A 21139-nucleotide genomic window follows, 5' to 3' on the forward strand; every position below is an offset into this window, starting at 1 on the left:
CCTTTAAAACACTAACATTGCCCCTTCAAAGAACAGTGTCTGTGTCTTTACCTTTCCAGGCGTAGAGCCCTTCTTTGCTTCCCACATGCCACGCTTGTTGCCCACATCAGCTGGTTTCACATCCTGTCACAAACAAAATGCACAAAAAGATTGTTAGCCCTGGGAAGTGCCAGAAGAAATATTTAGACCAGCTACTTAAGCAAAAAGTATAGAAAAGAAGAAGCTTTTATCCAAAGAAATTTCTCAGCAGAAAGCACAGAGGTACTATGAGGGAATTGTCTCAAATGTTCTCCTCAACCTACTTTAAATGAAACCAGATAACTGAAAGTGTGACCATTTTTATGGTGAGGAATGAGAAAAAGTAGCAATAACTTGGACTGTCTGTAAAACATTGGAGAGCTTTCCTTATCGGTCCTCTAACAGATTTGAAGGGCTTTATAGAACTGCTTTCATCCTGAGAAGACAGTGATTCCTTAGTAAAGGGTTTAAGTGACATGTTTAAGCAAAGGAGAACTAAAAACTAACATCACATGAAGTATGAAGTCATCAATGTCCAGGGAGTAAATGTACCAAATGATTTCCCTTCAATGGATGCAAATACAGTTCCCAAACATATTTATTAGGCTTCTGGTTATTACTGGTGATATTGGTGAAGTATATGCAAAACCTTTACCAGTTTGACGAGCAGACAAAAAGCAGCAGGAAAAGCTTGAGTGAGGATAGCTGAAGGAAAGAGCACAATTAAAGAGGACAGAAAGGCTGAAAAATACCACTAGCACAGTAAAGACACAGTAAAGATTTAATGCTAATATCCACACATGCACCAGACTGCAGGTACAGCTTCAACCCATCAGGGGGAAGTGTTACTGCAAGAGTAACAGCAAGGTTACAGCACTTCTCTGGCCAAGATATTTGATACCAAAGTTATCTTGCTCATAAATTTTGCTTAAGAACAATGTCACACGTCATCTACCAACCTTACTCCCCATGAATGTGTCTCCAGACAGTTTTTACTAGCAGCTGGTGTCTGACTTTAAGAAGAGGACACAGTGCTCACTGACTACCCTAGTACACATTTATTTATGCTATATGACCATAAAGAGAACAAATTAAATCATTAAGTTTCCATCTACTTGTTGTGACATGTCATAATATGTGATAGCTATGAATAGATATGACCCTTTCCTCCTTTTCCAAAGGACACTCAAAGTACGGACTCATCAGTAGGACTAAAACATGCATTTCAGGGAGAGTTAAATGCAAACTGAGATTTCTGTTTGAAAATACTGCAGTTTTCTGGAATATAGGATTTAAATACAAAATAAATGATGTTAAAAGGAAAGGTGTTTCACGGCTCTTCTGTTGTCTGCAATAGATAAATACTTTTTTTGCTTCTGTACAAAGATTTCTCATGGGTTCCTGGTCAAATAAATTAATTGAAGCTTTTCCCATCATGTGTACAAGAACTCAGAGAAAGCCATGACAGCATATGCTGTTCAGTAAACTCTCCATGTGGTGCTGCTAGACTTAAGACAGCAGCACCGTCCAGCCCTGGAGTGCAGACCCAAAGGCTGCAGCCAACAAAGGACAGGCATGTTGATGTGCAAATGAGCACATCAGCATGTGCAGAATATCAAGGGATTACTCTGCTGAAGACTGGCGTCTGATTTACAATAGTGTGTGGATGTGTGATCACGGCAAGGATTTATCAGGTCTTACTGCGGGCTTTGCTGCTGCTGCTGGTGCTGGCTTTGCAGCTGCTGATGGCGCTGGTGCCGGTGCTGCTGCTGCAGGTGCTGGCGCTACTGTCTTCTCGCCTTCTGCCGGCTTTCCCGTCCAACTGTTGACACGTCCGGTCACACTTCCTTTGATACCGGCCACATCCTGGTGAAGAAACACTTTAAATATGCAATCACATACTAAACCACACTAAGCCTCTTTCTGTCTCATTCTCCGTTACCTTGTTTGCAGGAGAGGGACTTTCAGAGGTGCTGCCCACGTTGCCTTTCTCCCACATACTTTTGATGCTGCGTGTTCCCCCCGTAGGAATATCTGCCACTGGAGACTTGGGAGATTTTACATCTTTGTTTCCCTGTAAAAAGATAATAATAATAATAATGGACTGCATTTATATAGCGCTTTTCTAGGCACCCAAAGATGTATTTAGTTACATTTACATGGGCAAACACAGGAGCAAGCTCAGGGACACAAATAACAACATAGATTTAAATTTACCCAAGAACATTAATGTACTTAAGCACAATTTTAAGATAACTGTGCTTCATTTCAATTTATCAATTTTATTCTACTATTTACTGAGATAAAAAGCCTCAAAATGATGATCGGCACTTTTCAGAGCTTTGACATTAGGTCTATGTTGCAATACAAATATAACTAACTGTAACTTTTAATCATTTAGTAACAAGTGAAGAAAATACAGCTTTTTTAAAAAAAAAAATTAATCTACACATATTTAATTTGAAATATACACCCTTCATATGTGTATATTTCAAATTCACAGGCTAACATTGAACATTTTATCTGCTACATTTACTTAGATAAGATTTTAAATCTTATCTAAATTTAAATCTTGATGGCTCCTCAGTCTTAACAAATATTTACTGTCCAGCTTTTTTTTCCATTACCATTTTAGTCAGACTCACATTAGTTAAAAATAATTATTCTTTCCATCTACAACCTATATTTGGAAGTATTGCTCTGTTCTGGGACCTACCCACCCATCTATGTGCATACATGGAAGTGTGGGTAAGAAAGGCCTGGGACAGGAAGACCACCAGCAAAGATCTCCCAAAGGGTATGGAGCAAAGGAGGAAAAAATTACAACAGACAAACGCTAATCAAGTCAGACACCAGGATGAGCTGGGCTGAAGGTGGGTTGTAAAGCACAAGTAAGCAGGATAAGCAGCTTAAATAGTGGCTGCAATGAGATTTGCCAATAGAACTATTTCCAGGTAATCATTTTGATTTGAAATAGTAAATAAACAGGCATCGCTAATTAAATATGTGTAGATTCTATTGTATTAGGTGGAGAATCTTAATTGGTGTGATTAATAATACCTGTGTTTACCTTCTATTTCATATGAAATAGGTCTACTGGATGTGCTGAATGTGAGTCATTATGAACCGTGGGTTGAGCTTGACTTTGTCATCTGACTGAACTAACACTACACTTCACCTCTCAGCCTGGTTTGATTTTAATAGAGATGAGTCGATGACACTTAACCATACATATAATGTGAGACTTGCTCCATTTAAACCATTTACACCAGGAAAATGTGTTTCTCGTGTAGCTGATGCATCATACTCTGACTTCAAATGGACCATCTTAAGGTTGTTGCATTGGTTGCAACTTAAAGAATATATGTTCAAATAAAACATGACTATTACTGCTACCTTTATTAAGGATGGTGATTAATATTTAACATAGAGATCAGCTCTCACCTGGATGGCAGAAGTGTATTGTTCCATTCTGTTGCCAATCTTGGAGACAATAGGAGTGTGTGACACTCTGGCTGTGGTGCTGCACAGATGAACCAGGCACTGGGCATTAGTAAAAGCCACCAACCACTTATTTATCGTTTTCTCTTGTACTGGAAAAAAAATCTTTTTTGTGGCTTACCTTTTCTGGGCTGATTTACTGAGGAATTCTGCCTTCTCCCCAATCTGCACAAAACAATGTGGATTTTTACACCAAGTAGCGTTTCAAAGCCACAAATCACATTCTGCAACTCAATTCAATTCTATTTATATAGCGCCAAATCAGAAGAACAGTCAGGAAGGGGCAGCAATCTGCCATGACCGGTCAGTGCTGTGAGGTGGGGGGACACGAGAAAAGACACACTCTACAAAAAAAGCTATGGTAGCGTTGCACCACAAGGTGTCATTATTTTTTTTAATCAATAGCATACAGCTTATATCAGTGGAATTAAAACCAGAACTTGATAAGGGAATGCCAAATGAACAAAAACAGTAGTCAGGAAAAAATGTTTGACCATAAAGGGAGAACAACAATATCTGTGCTCCACTTCGCACAAAGCATGGAAACAGGGGGAAACAGCTTGGCTGGCTCTGTCATCAAGTAACAAAATGAACCAGGCAGCACTCCAAATCATCTCACAGTATGTGATAAAAACCTAGATTTGAAAATGAAACAGTGTGCTATTTGCTTAGTACATGTCGTTGAGTCTCTGGTTGCCTTCCAACCTCATGGTGACAAAAAAAAAAACCTCAAGGAATTTCTTTCAATTACATAAAAGTTTATAAAAACCAGATACATTATTTATACAAGACAGCTATATTTTACAGCCTGTACTATTACAGTGTCACTATTTTTAAGAGTTTACTCACACAAGTTATAATAAAAGCATTTTTCTCCATTCAGCTGGGTTTTCAGATATCTGGCTATGACTTCAAAGTTTGTTATTATTATAGTGCTCAAAGTATAATAAAGCATTTATTTAAATTACTCTAAAAAGATACACAGACACTTTTTGTTTCTACTGTGGATAAGTGGCCATATGTTTAGCTGGCTTTGCAGGATCTGGGCAAATACAACCGAGACTGTGTGTGTAAACTCAACTCAGTGAACCTTGTGTGACAACTAAGCCGTACGAACCAATTCTCAGACACTCACCTTAGAGGAGCCTTTGGGACTGATAGTAAAGGTTGGTTTTGTAGACCCCTCCTCCATCTGTTTCTTCTTCTCTGCAGCCTCCGCCCTCCTTTTCTCTATTTCCTCCTTCATCCTCTTTCTCTCCTCCTGTTACAAAAGCCCCATTTTGCTGTCACATTTCTGTAGCCACACATATGATAAATAGCACATATCCAAACCCATGCACTGTCTTAAATTGGTATATTTAACCCCTGAATGTCAAATAACACATCCTCGCCTGCTCCTTGGCTTTCTTTTCCTCTAGCGCCTGTTTCCTTTGCCTCTCCTCTTCCTCGAGGATCTTCTTCCTCTCCTCTCTCTTCCTCTTCAGCTCCTCCAGCTCTGCCTCGGCACCCTGCTGCTTCTGCTTCATCTTCTCAAACTCCTCACTTTCCGCATTGTTTCGTCTGCGCTTCAGCTCTTGCAGTTTTCGCTCAGCCTCCTGTCGCTCCAGGTCTTCTGCTTTAGTGGAGGGCGGATTGTCCCTGCTCGCAAACAGGCACAGTTTATTTAATTCACATGTTAAAACATGCAGATTAGACTTAACAGTGATCAAAATCATTGACTGTCTATAAGCAGTGGTCCCATTACATTGTGGAGACAGTTTGCCAAGATTTACCTTGATGTCTTTTCTGTTTTCTTTAATTTACTTTCAATGACAGCTCCATTCTGTTTGGTTGGTTCAATCTTTCAAAAAAGACGGGAAAAGAAAAGTTTTTCTTCCATAAAAGAAAAATAAACACATATTGAATATTGACAGCTAGTATTGTTTTACCTTCTCCTTAAACCCAAATCTCTTCGGCTTCTCCTCCTTCACACGAAGATGTGAAAATAAGAGAGAAAGAAAAGATCAGCAAACACCCAGTGTTTCACACACACACACACACACACACACACACATACACACACAGCACACACACACACCCGCCGCCACAGCACACCACACACACACACACACACACACACACACACAGGACAAAGGCCATCAAACAACAGTGGAGTACTGGTAGTGAATGCAAAGCAGATGTAAGCTAAAGAGCTATGACACTGCAGCATCCTTGATATCACCACCTCCAGCAAAACACTGCGACTGCACTGTGATCTGTGACCAAACCACGAAACCACATCACACAGCAAAGCAAGAACAAACCCACATAAATAAAGAGTGTTTTTTTACTTTGCAAATAGTTACATTAACACAAAAGTCCCACAAATCCCATCAATACCTCCTCTTTCTTCTTCTTCTCTTCCATCTCTCTCTTTTTGCGCTTATCCTCTTCCTCTTTTTTCTTCTTCTCTTCAGCCTCCTTTTTCCTTTTTTCCTCCTCTACTTTCTTCTTCTCTTCCACTTCCCTTTTTCGTCTCTCCTCCTCTTCTTTCTTCCTTTGTTTCTCCTCTTCCTCCTTTTTCTTCTTCTCTTCCATTTCCTTCTTTCGTTTTTCCTCTTCTGCATTCTTTTTCTTTTCTTCCATTTCCCTTTTCAGTTTTTCCTCTTCCTCTTTCTTCTTCTTTTCCTCCAGCTCCTTTTTTTGCCTTTCCTCTTCCTCTTTTCTCAGTCTCTCTTCCACCTCGGTGTTCTGCTTCTCTTCCTCTTCTTTCTTTTGTCTCTCTTCCAGCTCTCTTTTCTGTCTTTCCTCCTCTTCTTTTTTCATTTGTTCCTCCATCTCTTGTTTTTGTTTTTCCTCTTCCTCTTGTTTAAGCCTCTCCTCAGTTTCCTTCTGTTGTTTTTCCTCTTCTTCCTTCTTTCTCCTTTCCTCCTCCTCCCTTAGTGTCTTTTCTTCCTCCTCCTTTTGGAGTTTTTCCTCCATTTCCCTTTTTTGTCTTTCTTCCTCTTCTATCCTCCGCTTTTCTTCCATTTCCTTTTGATGCTTTTCTTCTTCTTCTTGCCTCTTCTTTTCTTCTTCTTCTTCTTTGTCAACACCAGGCGCAGGCTCATCTTCAGCATCTTTATTTTCTAAACCTGGCTCCTCAGTGTCCACCTCTGTTGCTGCAGCCTTCTCCTCAGTCTCTTCCTACAAAAACAAATTAAATTTACTTCCCGTCAGTTTTATGGAGTTGGATTAATGAGTCTAAAAGAGGTAAAAAGACATAAAACTCTACCTCATTTTCTGTTGTTTGTGTTCTTGATTCTTCAACAGATTCCTGACAATCACAACAAAAATAAATCAATTAATCAATAAAAAAAATCACAATATAAAAACTTTTTTCCCCAGTAAATACATTATAATTTATGAAACAAACAAAAAGGCTGAAACACATCTTACCTTCTCGTCCTCCTTTGTGTCTTCTTCTTCTTTCCTCCAAGAGTTAGTATCAGTTCTTGTCACCTCCTCCTGGGCAGATTCCTCCTCCTTCTTCTCCTCCTCCTCCTCCTCCTCTGTATTTTGTTGCCTGCTGATGCTGATGAAAGTCTGCTCTTCCAATGTGACGTCTGTGCCATTGGTGGTGCCAATTGTGGGATCGAGCTCCTTCTGTCTCTCCATGGCCTCCTTCATCCTCTTTTGCCTGCGTTCCTCCCTTCTGGCGAGGCGCTCCAGCAAAGCTTGGTCATCATCTGCCCCTTCGTTTACGGCCGTGGAGGACTCCGTCTCTGTCACGCTGAAAAATTAAAGAACAAAAACAAAACACCAAAGATTAAATTCAATCAAAGTCGAACCTCAAAATCTTGGCTGCTATCAAATGTTTTGGTCTGATCAAGTGTGATGAACCCACAAGTCTTTCTGAGTGGAATTTTCTCCTGTGGCTAACCAGCGAAAACATCAATCCAAGAACCTCACAACCGCTGGAGCTTTCCAAATATTGAGGCTGGAGGGCTTTATCAATACCAAACACTTAGATAGGCTGTAGAGCTGCTGCGTTTTTCTTTTTCTCTCTCTCAGTGACGCTTACGCAGGAACAAAAAAGCATTTGAATAAAATTAAATGAAAAAACACTTTTTTGTTTTTTGTGACACAGTTAATTTGTGCAATAGGCCAAGGTAATAAAATGTGCTGCTTTTATACACAACAATTCAACTTGTGTGTAAATTTATTTTTCATACGTCAAAAAAAACAGTTTTTTTCATTAAGACAACCCCTAATGGGAAGTTACTTATTTAACCTCATTCTAGATGATGGCTACACATCTTACCTGTTAGTGTCGATCACCTCAGTCGTACCAGATTCCTCTGAGTCTTTCATCTTCTTTCTCTCCTCCCTTGCGCGTCTCCTTCGCTCCCGAGCCTCTTCCTCATCATCATCATTGGTGTTACCTGTCCTGAAAGAGCACATGTGCAGAATTACAGTCTTTTGTTTAAAATGCATTTTAGTTTTTTGGGTTAAACCATGAAAACACATCAATCCACGTGAAAGCTACTTTGGCTTATTGGCAGCTTTTGTGCTAAAATATCACTGTCTAGTGATAATGGCTAAAACACCCAATGAATCCAAGGTCCACTACTGATGATCTATCTTTAAAAATCATACTCTAGATCAGATTTCTAATCCCTAAACCTAACCAAGGAAGTTAAAAGAAGCAGAAAATAAAATTGGTATAATTTGTGATAAAAGGCCCGAAACACCCTGTGAAGTTAAGCCACAACTGATGATGTGTCCCGCTGGTAAAGCTTTCAGGCTGCCTTTCTTCATAGTAGCCATCCCTCAAGACTTTCTTCATTTGAAGCAATGCATTATCAGAGATTGTAACATCTAGTCCTTTATTGAATCTGTAAATGCCTTGGTTTGGAGTTTGTGATATAGTTTCGGCTCATGTTTTGTTTTTTGTTTTTTGCCTTTCACTTTGCTTGTGTATGTCTATTAGTTTAACTTCCTGTCTTTGTCTTTTTACTACACGTTTGCCTACGTGAGAACTCTGGATGGTTCCCAATGGTACTTTCCTTTTCTAGTATTTGTACTAGCATTAAAAGCTGACTGCAAATTCACTTTGACGCTGTATAGATGAACAGATGAAAACAAATTATGGACCTAACTGTAAATGCTTTGAGCTCCATGGACCTCGTGGTTGTGCCTACTTTACTTGTGACACACTATGACATGTTATGTAAGGCTTTAGTGTAGAGTGGAGTTTCCCATACACATTTTATTTAATGTTTTTAAGAAACCTAAAGTGACAAAACAAGTGTTTTTCCTGATAAAAATTTAAAAAACTTCACATAAATCAAAAACACAATTTCCTCCAAAAGAAATATGTGATATGTGACATTTTTATGTTGACCACATGAGAAGCTACAGCCATACCATCTAAAGCTGATTTTAAAAGACACGATGAAGATTTGAGATACCACAACTGAGAGGAAAATAGTCTATAAGAAATAATTATAAACACACGTGCTACACATGCAAATGTCACATCCAAGAAGATGCGTGTACTTCAAAAGACTGGCTCACTTGGGACTTAATACTACAACATGTAATATATGAAAAAGGGAGAAAAAGCAACAGAATAGGGATGCAGAACAATGCTGTTCCTCTCCATCAACCCCATATCTCCTGTCAGTGACTTTCATCCAGCTTTGAATGCTTCCACAGTTAATCTTTCAGCATGCCTGGGAGTATCTTTTTAAGTATTACCAGGCTTTATGAGACAGAGAGGGAGCTTGAAATGGTCCATTGATAGCGCACGGGTATTATTTCCCTCTGCTCTTCCTGAATCTGCGAGGCAATCTTTTACAGATGTTGCGAGAGGTGGAAGGCAACCGCAAGAATCCTTTCTGTCTTTAAAACAGCAACAAAGACCCAAATGAGGCGGAAATCCAATAAATCCACAGGCAAAGATTTCTCCAAGTGGCACGGATCACCTAGAGAAATCAGTGAGGAAGCAATCCAATTAGAGAGAACCCCAGCCAAAGCTTGAAGCTTCCTGACTGAGTGCTGTCAAAATGTCACAGTTACATTTCCAGACAACCAGCCCGAGGGACACGAAGCATAATAAATGAGGGGAAATATGATGGGAGCTACTTGGCTAACAGAGGTGCTGAGTGAAATGAAGGAAAGAGGCTAAAAAGCTCAGCTCAAGCAGTGTAAGTCTGAAGCCCTCGGAGCAGGCTATTATGCACTGGAATAAAAATGACAGTCAAAACATTCCAGTGTCGGCAGCGTTTGGAGAGGAACTGGAAGGCATAAAAGGAAGGGCAGGCTGGTTTGGCATGGCCGGCTGTGAGAAAATTGCAAGGAATGCTCTTCGTTGCTTGGGCACTGATGGCACATCTGATAGGACAGCACCCGACTGGAAAAAGCACAACATGCTGGGCTATGTTTGGACATCTTGATTATATGATCACATAAAGGATTAAAGTGATCATAATCTTTTCAAATCCATTCAGAGAGTAAAATGCAGTGACCGCAGTGTTTGATCATCAGTTTAATTAGCTCTGCGATTAAACACTTCTGACATCTTTAAGTGTCAGCATCTCTCACTTTGTTTCTACTCCACCTGAGGTCACAGCAAGTACAAACCTTCTACTTTACACCACTGGGGTGGATATCAGCACCATCTTTTAAACATTATTGTTTAATTTACTGAGCACATGAAAGAGACTGAATGAAACAACAGAGAATGAAAGGTAAACCCAAACAGCAGCACAGATGACGGTCCCCTTAATGAGCTCAGGATAGTGTGGAGATCATTGGGCCATTATCGGCTCTTCCTTCTGCTCCGTGTGGAGACAAAAAACTCCATCATGCATCCTTCCATACATCAAACCACATATAGTATGCATATATAGAAAGGCCTGCTCACTGAGCATGTGTCCATGAGACGAACCAATCATCGGAGGGCACAGAAGAACGATCAGAAGAGGAACATCTTGTTTAATGTTTTCAGAATGGTTCACTGCACCCAAGGGTTTAAAAGTGTCACCACAGATGTGACTGGGAAACAGCTGCTGTTTAAAAACTAAAAAAAAAAGGTGTGTGTGTGTGTGTGTGTGTGTGTTTGTTTGTGTGTGTGTGTGTGTGTGTGTGTGTGTGTGTGTGTGTGTGTATATTTCGGAGTGAGTGAGTAGGCCCTGCTAATCAAATATAAAAGCTATCCGGTTTGTTTTGTGAGCCGACACAAATACTTTGCATGCTAACAATGCTAATGAGGCTTTAATTTAAGATGATGTGGTGTAAGATGTTCTGATATTCACAGTGCATTCACCCTTTTTTTGTGAGTTTTCTCTTGTAATTTTAAGTCTGCATGCTCAGGACTGTGTCTTTTGTGTGTGTGTGCATGTGTTGTTTTGCACAGGTTTTACAGGATTACTCACTTTTCAGCTTCAAGGCGCATCTGCTCTCTCCTTTGCCTCCTCAGCTCCATGCGGCGGTCAAAGTCGTCATCCATGGTGGCCAAAAGGTTCTCCTTGCTTTCTCACTAAAAGACACAAATATAATGTCAGCATGAGTATCCTAAGTTAAATGAAATGGACATTTACTTTTTAATGCACATGTAAAAAAAAAATGTTTAAACTCAATTAACAGCAGCTTGTAGGGTCCAGATTAACAGACACACATTGCAATATAACAAAGGGCCCACCCAAACTTTTTTTAACATATGAAAAAATCAATAAAAACTTCTGTCTGCTGGTTTACAATACCTTAGCAATAGCGAAAGTTTAGTCCACGGACAACAGAGACTCCTCTCCTGTCATATATCAGCTCCCACAGTCTGGTTTATATCTTAGTCCTTCTGCAGCGCAAAAAGAATTCCTGCTTGTCTTTGCAGTGACTACAACTACCAGAAAAGGCAAAGCCTGCCTCTCTGCTCTCCTCTTTTTCTTTCTCAGCCTCCCTCCTCCTCAGGCAGACTCCTGCTCGCTCCCTCTGACTCTCACTTTTCCCTCCCTGATCTCTGAATTTGGACTTAAACTTTGTCTTATTCTGCTTACTGTACCTTGTCTGCTTTATCTAGCTTATGTCAGATGTGTCGGTTTTAATTTATAAAGGTTTCCACAGAATTATTCCGTGCTTCTAAAACGCTATTCACTGCACAACACTTACTGGTCACAGGACAGCTTTGCAGTGCGCAGTGGTTTATATTTCAGCAATTAGCCTGGCATGACGTTGGTTTTCATTTGCCAAAGAAAAAAAAAATGCCATTAGCCTTTTAATTACTTTTTTCCAACTAATAATTACTATAATGAATAATATTTGTAATTACTGGCTCTGTACTGGACCCCATACATTTGTTATTAAATAGAGGAAGAAGAGTGCAATTTTTTCCTCTCTCATTAAATTATTCAAACATGTTTGACTCCTCGTGTTTCCCTATGCTGTTATTGTAGTTTAATTGAAAACAGATAAAGAGATCCAGTGGGAAACGCAATCTACAAACAGGTTTCTTTGAACTACAGAGGCGGGGCATTCCTGTGCATTTAAAAGGTAATTAGAGTTTCCAGCATCACAGATAAAATCATAGTTCTTGTAAAAGGTTGCCAAAGCTTATAATCTACAATCAACTGTTCAGCTAGATCAATCAACTGAAAACCAAAGCCCCCATTTTAGTAATAATAAAGCTGTAATCTGGCCTGCAGGGTTTCCCAAAGCTCACTAACGTCATACAGCCTGTGCCCAGTAACTAATTGCTAGTCTTTCTGGCTTAGAGAAAAGAACTGAGGGTTCATTTAAATGCACAGACTTAGATAAAATGGCTTCTTAGGCTGACACAAAATCCTTCATTTATAGCACTTTAACAGCTTGCCACCTTATATTAACATCTGGAACACTAACTCCAAACAGCTGCCAATAAATCAAAATTCACCGTTTTTTCCTCCTCATGTAATTCTAACAAACTCATTCAGCATAATTTAAATTCATTACTTGATAATGTACACATTGTATAGGCTTTCAGCATTAACAAAAACAACTGTATAAGCCGTGCACAGTTTTTGTGTCCACAGTGTCCTCCCACTAAAGACATGGATGCTAAGGTAACTGATGGTTCTTAGCCAAAAATGTGAGTGTGAGGGGGAACTTTTGTGTGTGTGAGTGTCTGGCAGTCCTGTAGGAACCTGTCTAGTGAAATCCTGCTTCTACTCCACTGTCATCACATCCCTGGCTGGTTAAAATAGCTGAAGGACAGCAAATTATTGAAAAGTTAGGGAATAAACCAAAGTATATATTTATAAATGGGCTGCTGCTGATCCCACATTTGTTATTGGAATAAGACTGCTCAAATCCAGTGTTCAGCATGCAATAAAATTATAGTTTTCCAAATGTTTGCTCTTTCTTTGGATGAACATGAAGTTGTGCAACTAGCCAATTGCTCCTAGGTGCCCTCCTACTGCTAGTAGTGCAAGCAGCAACACTTAGTCGGTCGCTGGGCCGTGCTGATTTAGAAAACATCATACCAATTTTTTTGTGAGACTGCAGCTGAAAGTCATGCACCCTGTACTGAAAATAGAAAATAAAATCAGTTTAGTCTTGAGCCAAAAAGACTGCAACTATCTTTAGGAAGCTCTAACCCATGACGAATAGGCATTCCTGTCTTTCACAATAGAAACAGAACAAGCGCCAGCACTGGGAGATTACATCACACTTTTTCACTTAAGGTCAAACAACTCTATTTTCTAGCCTTAGAAACAATCATACAATACATTATAAGGCAGTTCAAAGAAAGCTTAACCCGGCTAGCTTTACTTTCATTCTTGGTCATATATGGTTATACTAAAGAGGGCCACTTCACTCTCATTGCTGTATTTTTGTTTCAAGATTTTTCAGATCTGCAGAGGAGTGGCAGCACGGTGGCACAGTGGTTAGCACTTCCTCCCACTGTCCAAAGACATGCACTTAGTGGGGATAGGTTAATTGGTTAATCCAAATTGCCCATAGGTGTGAATGTGCGAGTAAATGTGAGTGCGAATGGTTGTCTGTTTCTGTGTGTTGGCCCTGCGACAGACTGGCGACCTGTCCAGGGTGTACCCCGCCTCTCGCCCTATGACAGCTGGGATAGGCTCCAGCGCCCCTCGCGACCCTGAACAGGATAAGCGGACGCAAATGGATGGATGGATGGATGGATGCAGAGGAGCCCACCAACAGTAAGCAGTGCATCATAATGGGACATAAGCATGTCACAGTTTAGTTTGTACTATGACCGGTACCATACACAGTCATTTAGACTTACAAACAAAATGAGCCAAAAGCGTCCCTTTCCCTGAAACACCCAAATCTGTTGAGTTTCCCAGGAGATGGATGGCACTCTTTTAGACTTTACCCTTGTGGGAAACTGAACAGAGATTTATTGGCACCGAAAAACTGACACCCCCGTTTTGATGCTGGACTGAACCACCACTTACAACCACTGGCACTTTATATAATTACTGTATAATTTATCCATATCTTACTGATCTTGATTGCACTACTGTAAATGCTGTATAGACAATCATACTGTACAATACAATAATTATAGTTTTACAACTGTTTATTAATACTTGCCTTTGTATATCTATAATCTGCTATAGCTTTTCATATTTATAACCATACGTATAACCTGTTCATAGCCTGTATATAGCTTGTACATTCACTTCAGTTATAGCCTGTACATACTTATTCATAACATACCTTCATACCGTGTACATTGTATCATAGCTCTAATAGATCTATATTCTGTAATATAGCTATATTATTGCTAATGTACTTTCAGGATGGATGCAAACTGCATTTCATTGCCATGTACTTGTGACGTGTGCAATGACAATAAAGTTGAATTCTATTCTATTCTATGCTTTTCTAATAGATTGCTTAATATATACATATAATCGACGGTGCTCTATAGAGACCAGAATTAAACAAGGACTTTCTCTAAAATCTGGAAGAACGAGCTAAAATTCAGCATTGGGGAAAAAAAGCTAAAATGAACATTATGTTCTCTTAATAACACATGCAAGTGCAGTTATTAGGAAATGTAATTCAAACAGCATAAAACACGTTTTTGTTGGGGACTATTTTCTGTCAGCACCAATGCACAATGATTATATTGTATACTACACATTAGCAATCAAGCAAAAGGCCTTGTATTTGTTTGCAACTACAGTACATTGTAGTGTTTTGCAAACCATGTGCTATACAAAGAAATAAATGATGGATATTTGGTCAGATCAATGAGTCATTCGGTCAGATGCAGCATGAAAGGGAGTGCAGGGGAAAAGGTGGGTTGCAAAGCAGACTGGAGATTCTCAGAAACTGTGGCCTGTCTAAAGAAGTGCCCTTTATTAGGATTCACCTATTGGATGCACATCAGGGTATGAGTTGGGCTATCAGCTGATGTACGCTGACAATGACCAAAGCTTATTTGCCAGGATTGTGAATGAGGATGACTTTCTTTTCTGTGTGAACTAACTGTTAGACTCACTTGTCACTTGTTCACTGACTTAATCCTTCTCAGGGTCACAAGTGACAACCTGTTCATCACTCTCTCACAGCCTCATGGGATGAGAAGAGGTCTGAGCATCATAAAAGGTGGTCTGAATTATGGATTCTATGGAGCATCACGCAAGGACTGACTGAGCTGAACAACTCAGAGATGTCTGAATGGTGAAGCAGGAATGTTTGGATGGGCTAACGCAAACATTGCCTCACTGGTCCGCTGATGCCAGTGAAGATCTCTATTTATAAAGTTTCAAATCTCTTGAGAGTTTTTAGACTTTATAATGTTTAAACTTTCTAATGTGATTGCCTTTCTTCCCAGCTTTTGTCTACACTGAGAGACATGCACTTAACAGCACAGACATTATTCTCCGAGTTCCCCATAACAGTGCTATCTGCAAATGGACAGATGATTTGTATAGTTCAGATTACCTCTAGGAATAACTTTTTCTATATTTTGTTATATATATTTTGGTTGAAGGCCCAAAAATATGTGGAAGCACTGATCACACTGGCACTTTAATTTAGATATATTTCTCCTGCTACTTGAGCACACTGCTTTCATGCAGCAAAAGAATCACAAAAAACACACTGTTCATGAATATTTAGCCTTATATGACTGGCTTGCATTAAGTCAGATGTAAAAAAATCAAACTCTGACATTTAAAGCTAAACAAAACTGTGACTTCTGAGGGAATGCGTTTACTCCAATGAAACCAAAGACAGGCAGAATATGCAGGTACTTAGCCTAACTTAGCATAAAGACTGGAGGTAAAGGCTAAAGCAAGCCTGGTTACGCCTAAACAAAAAAATCCCTTCTCATCACCTGTACACGTCACTAACTATATATTTATATGTCACTATTCATCTGTTCAGTGTGCATGTCATATCTGTCTATACTGCTATTATTTATCCCAAAATGTCAACGGCGTCAAACCATGTATATTTGTCTATAAATTAAACAGAAATGTCTATTAAACATTTACAGGTGTTGGTAGCTAACAGATTTTTTTACAACTTACAACAGCTCCTACCTTTCCCAGCCTTCATCTCAAACTAAGCTAATCCTAATTTGGGTTTTTTCTTTTTCACAAAAAAGTCCCCCCAAATCATTATTAGGTACCCTATTGCTTTAAATGATGACAGCACGATCTTCTGCTACCCTGCAGCACTATGTCATGCTGCCACCTTACTAGTTCTAATATATAAAACCCAAACCAATAGTGGGAATTCAACCTGATAACTGGAGAGCTTTCTGAAGCAGCAATGAATGGCAAAACTTCACCTTTAAAGGAAGCCAAACAACCAGCTGCAGATCATGAGGAAGCACATTTTGCAAACATGGCATAAAGTCTACATCACAATAATATTCAGTCAGTGCTAATGTACTAAGTACATTAAAAGAAAGCCTGCAGGTCTCTGGCATATTCAGATAGATGTGACTGAACACATGTACCTATATCTACGCAATAGTAACCCATGCCAGTGTCCCTTATCCAAAGCGGTTAATTCACAGTAAGCCCACGTTTGACTTCTTCGTTTCTGAAAGCCAACTTGGATTTAGCCCGAGAATCCCTCAAGTAGTCCATCGAAGCTTGTAATAAGTCTTATAAGCCTTTCACTAAAAGCCCCATAATTACATCAGCTACATGCTTCTCCTTTGGCTCTCCAGTTTTGTGTAAACACCATGTGCTGTTTGTATATTGTCGGCCTTTGTGATTACTGCCTTACTGATGGTGTCTTTACAGAGTGTCTCCAAATGTATCAGTCAGACATCAAAAAGAGCCTGAGACAGAGACTCTGTTCTGTTTAACACTGTTCCTAATGTGTGATTAACATTTGGTTTGGCATGTAAGAGAAAACTTCACATCTTCAATCAGGAAATGTTCACCACAGACAGGCACACAGCTGGATACTAGTAACTGCACAGCTCTGTCTCTATTGCAATGAGTCCAGCAATAACTGTGGATGCAAGAAAAAAAGGAAAATAAACTTTTCCAGCATACTACTCTTCTAAATTATGATCATTTTAGAGAAACATGCCAGCAGACTTTATAGCTACATGTCAGTTACTGCTGAGATTGTTAACTCTGAGGGTGACAGATACTGTAAAGTAGCCGTTTCCCATTGTTTCCAGTCTTTGTGTTTTAGGTGGGCCTACAGTCACGAGGTCAGAATAACTATACATGAATATTTCTTTAATCGATTCCTTTGACTTGTATTCTGTCTGACTGGCTAATTGTAAGGTTGGTAACTGACATCATATGACTGTTTAATACCTGCCCAAAACTGCATCAGCTAAATATCTACAGCACATATAGGACGCGCGCTGCAGAAACTAAATCAAAAAAGACAGACAAGTTTCTCACTGAAGGATAAAAAAAAAGTACTTCAACACATTTATATGTAGATAAACAGCTGCCAGAGAGGCGTTTGCAATCAATCAAGAAGCCACAGCTGCTTACTCCACATGACCAAACATGGTCACATTCAAAAAAGTCCATCACCAGGATACAAATCACACACAGTTTACAAGCAACAACATACTGTACTGGTGACCTTTTCTGTTGCTCATTAAAATATTTGTAAAAAGAGCCGAAAAGGAGTCTGTGCTGTTTTGTGGCTGTTGATGTGAAGATTTGCAACTATCTTGTCAGCTTTGCGCAAAGCGACAGGGGCCTTTAGTAAATTCGAGCCCTTCAGCTCTTGACTCTGCAGCACCGATTGGTTTTATTAAACAAATGGTTTATAATAGCTTATAATCAGCTGATGGAAATTGTTGTTTGATTGCTGATAAAACATTGCAAAGTGGGAGCGATCATTGACTGGAATGAAATATGTGTGGTGACACAATTCAATAAATAATCCTAATTCAAAGCCAAGTTATCGCTTCATCCTCAGCCGGGCACTCAATGGAAATAGATGCAGCTACGTGCACTCCCTGCTCCACATCCCATCAGCTCAGATGGCGTACTTGGCCTCCTTTTAAGGAAGTACACAGGCAGTGTTAGTTGTAATGTCCCTGCCATGGACAGAGATCGTGGTTTACTCAAGAAAATACCTGCTGCTAAACAAAGTGGTAACCCAGGAATAACTTATTTCCATTGTGATCACCGTGAATAAGCTTTCCAAAAATAGTGCTGGGAGGCAAAACCCAAACTGTGATTATTAAAAAAGACCATGAGAAAAAGCAGGACCCTTGAAATGATTCCTAACTCCAAATCATTCTTCTCTTGGTGTTGGGAATGCTATTTCTCCTGTATGGCAGACTGATCGCTGACAAATGACTTCATTAACATTAGTGCCACTAATGTTCACCCTTTAACCTCTTGTAATTTGCTCATGTGGAAAACCATTTCCTCTCCCATTTAGAGTGCCCCACCTGTACAACCAGAGACCATGCGGTGTGCTTTTCTTTCAAATCGCTCCACTGCTGAGGCACAAAGACCCGCTTGTGCTCGCATTAAAACACCAGCAGCTGAATTTTTCCCGTATCACTTTCTCAGTTGGCAAACTTGATTCACAACTTTTTAAATGGCTGATTTTCAACTCAAACTGCAGCAGCTCCCATGTGTTCACGCTCAAAAGACATTTTGTATTTCCATCTGTATCCAGACACAGTTGGCACCATGCAGACAATAGCGTTTGGACTGTACTAATTAAAAAGGGGGGAAAAGTCATACACAGCTAAACATTAAACATAAATATCTGAATTGCTCTACTTTCTGAGAATGTGTTCTCTTGTACTTGTGCATATTGGATATGAAAGACTGGAAGTCCAATGCGTTAACAATATCTTTTACATTTTGTGCATACACAGCTGTTTTCACTTTCAGGATACAAAGTCATCCCGATTTCTGTAATCAAGATGGGTGAGTGAGAATGCTCTTCAAATCCAAACACATTTCCAGTCCCAGACTAGATCAGCCTCCGGTCACAAACTCGCACACTGCAACCGAGTGTGGTCCAGCCTTTATCTGCAATACCATCTAAGGAATAGGAGGCCGACTTGGCATGTCCACTACACCAAACAGTGTGTCCACAGCCAGACGTCCGCTTAATATATGAGCAACAGAAAACTAAAACTGAATTATGGCTTCGACTTCTGTCGTTCTGTTGCACAGAAAGATGCAAGTATCTAAGCTTCATGAAAGGAGGGAGGAAAAACAAGAATATGGGCAGCTGAAACCACTTATTTGCAGAAGTCCCCGCCAGCAAATTGTACATGATTAAGCTCACAATTACTTCATGAAAAGGGATTGTGAGACTTGTTTTGTTTCTGTCACTCCTTGTTAGAGTTCTTTTTCTATGCAGCTTGGATCCAGTAGAATCAATTTTCTTTATAACAATGAGATTTCCTTTCTAGTATTAAAGATAAAAATATAAACACAGTGTAAAAAGATATTTCACATCAACTTCAGTTTTCATGATACCTCTTTCCCACTCTTGTCTCTGCTTGAGGATGTTAAAAACTTGTATTGAGGGAACACAATTAAGTTCTCCTAATATCTCTGTGTGGAAAGTCTCCCATAGAGATCTAAACATTTAGTTTCTTTAACAATGAATGTCGTGCACTTATATTTATGTTCTATTTCTTCAGTTTCATCTCTTTTCAAGCAATCTAGAATGAGGATGGCATGCTCAGATGTAATAATTAGTACTACAGAAGAAGTACAAAAGTGAGGCATCCATATAAAATATAACCTAACAAATCTTTTCAAGAGTCTTCTTTGGGGTGTTTCAAAATCTGAACCAGCCCGTCTTTTTGTCCTCACATCAAATGATACATGAAACCACTGCAAATTCAACAGTCATTAGCATCTGTAAATATGTACTTCACTCTGATTATACAGTTTTTTCCACACAAGTCAGTCTAAATACAAAACACAACATCCCTATATGCCTGCGCTAATGACCTTGTGAAGCAACATCACACATTATGATTAAACTTACCAGGCCTGCAGACCAAAGCGGCTGGAAATCAGCAGGCACAGAGCGACCAGGGGTTTATAAGCAGAGCATGCAATGTGCAGCTCCGCCTGCTCAAGCTGCAAACTCACTGAGTTTCACAGGGTTGACATGAGTATGCACACAGGTTAACTTTAGGGATGTCTTTAAATTGCAGTGCAACTGATTCCTCTGGTTGATAAAGGTTAAAAATATTAAACATATTAAACATAGATTCAATTTTCTAACTTGCGCTTTCTTTTCTATGCAGTTTAGCAGTGCTGCATTATTGTGTGTAAAAAGCTTTCTGACTGAAGTGCAGTATTTGGCTTCTAGATGTATTGGGTTAAATGACAGATGTACTTAATGAGCCTGTCTGATTGTTAAAGGATAGATATAAACACGGTGGTCCATACATTAGCATATCAGTTAAATACATGTATTGCTCCTGCCACATAAGTTGGAATAAAAACAATCACATTGATCATTTCATTTAGGAGCATTTCCATCCAATTAGAGGGTTTCTCCCGGTCTCAGCCTCAGTGGTTTGGCCAAATTACAGAAAGGGTTGAGAAATGAAGAACCACTCTTCTGAGTCCATGTGCGGTAGCCAAACAGACTCAGTCGTTTATTGATTCCAGCGGGCTCGAGGCGACCGGAATCCAAATTGCGAGGATGTCTGCACTTCCAAAACAAGCATTATTGTTTATTTTCCCGATTTGGTTCAGTTGCTCCATCACATAATTTATATAGTTTACTGTATATCAGGGCAACATCTGGAACACCCTTCTCTTCAATAATAAAGAGCAATCAGATAAAAACAAAGCTGAAAATGAAACATAACACAGAAATAAGTTTATGTTTTTGGAAAGTTAGAATTCCATTTTATTCATCTTGAGAGTTTTTATTCAACTCTCAAATGGCAAGGTGAGAACAGCAGGGAGGTCATTAAGCTAGCTTACAGGAAATATAAATATATCAGTGTTTCTACCCTTTAGTACCTAGAAATGTTCAAAATGTATCCATTTTGCCTGTTGACCTAACAAACCGGTTACGCCTTACAGTGGCAGCGAAACGCAAGAAACTGAGAACAAAAAAAAAAAAAAAGAGACAACAATTACACACAAGACACACTTTACAAAATATTAAAAACATTAAAGCAGTGTGAGCCACATATAAC

At 39.4% G+C, this 21139-nt stretch overlaps 1 protein-coding gene across 1 annotated transcript in view; it reads right to left on the bottom strand.

The window, feature by feature from the left end:
- cald1b (caldesmon 1b) overlaps positions 1 to 20704 on the bottom strand; it is a 29380-nt gene extending 8676 nt beyond the window's left edge. Inside the window, exons 1-16 of the mRNA XM_042227617.1 lie at positions 19966 to 20704; positions 10920 to 11023; positions 7802 to 7927; positions 6937 to 7270; positions 6773 to 6814; positions 6493 to 6684; positions 5899 to 5931; positions 5448 to 5483; positions 5292 to 5359; positions 4911 to 5157; positions 4655 to 4780; positions 3641 to 3684; positions 3463 to 3541; positions 1961 to 2092; positions 1720 to 1884; positions 52 to 123 (exon numbers count right to left, since the gene is read on the bottom strand). Of these exons, the coding sequence (XP_042083551.1) occupies positions 52 to 123; positions 1720 to 1884; positions 1961 to 2092; positions 3463 to 3541; positions 3641 to 3684; positions 4655 to 4780; positions 4911 to 5157; positions 5292 to 5359; positions 5448 to 5483; positions 5899 to 5931; positions 6493 to 6684; positions 6773 to 6814; positions 6937 to 7270; positions 7802 to 7927; positions 10920 to 10993 (1770 nt within the window). The 5' untranslated portion in view covers positions 10994 to 11023; positions 19966 to 20704. The remainder of the gene's footprint in view (positions 1 to 51; positions 124 to 1719; positions 1885 to 1960; positions 2093 to 3462; positions 3542 to 3640; positions 3685 to 4654; positions 4781 to 4910; positions 5158 to 5291; positions 5360 to 5447; positions 5484 to 5898; positions 5932 to 6492; positions 6685 to 6772; positions 6815 to 6936; positions 7271 to 7801; positions 7928 to 10919; positions 11024 to 19965) is intronic.
- Positions 20705 to 21139: the final 435 nt, after the last annotated feature.

The sequence above is a fragment of the Haplochromis burtoni genome, unplaced genomic scaffold (assembly GCF_018398535.1).
Source record: "Haplochromis burtoni strain Fernald_Lab_line unplaced genomic scaffold, NCSU_Asbu1 Contig_272, whole genome shotgun sequence".
NCBI lineage: Eukaryota > Metazoa > Chordata > Actinopteri > Cichliformes > Cichlidae > Haplochromis > Haplochromis burtoni.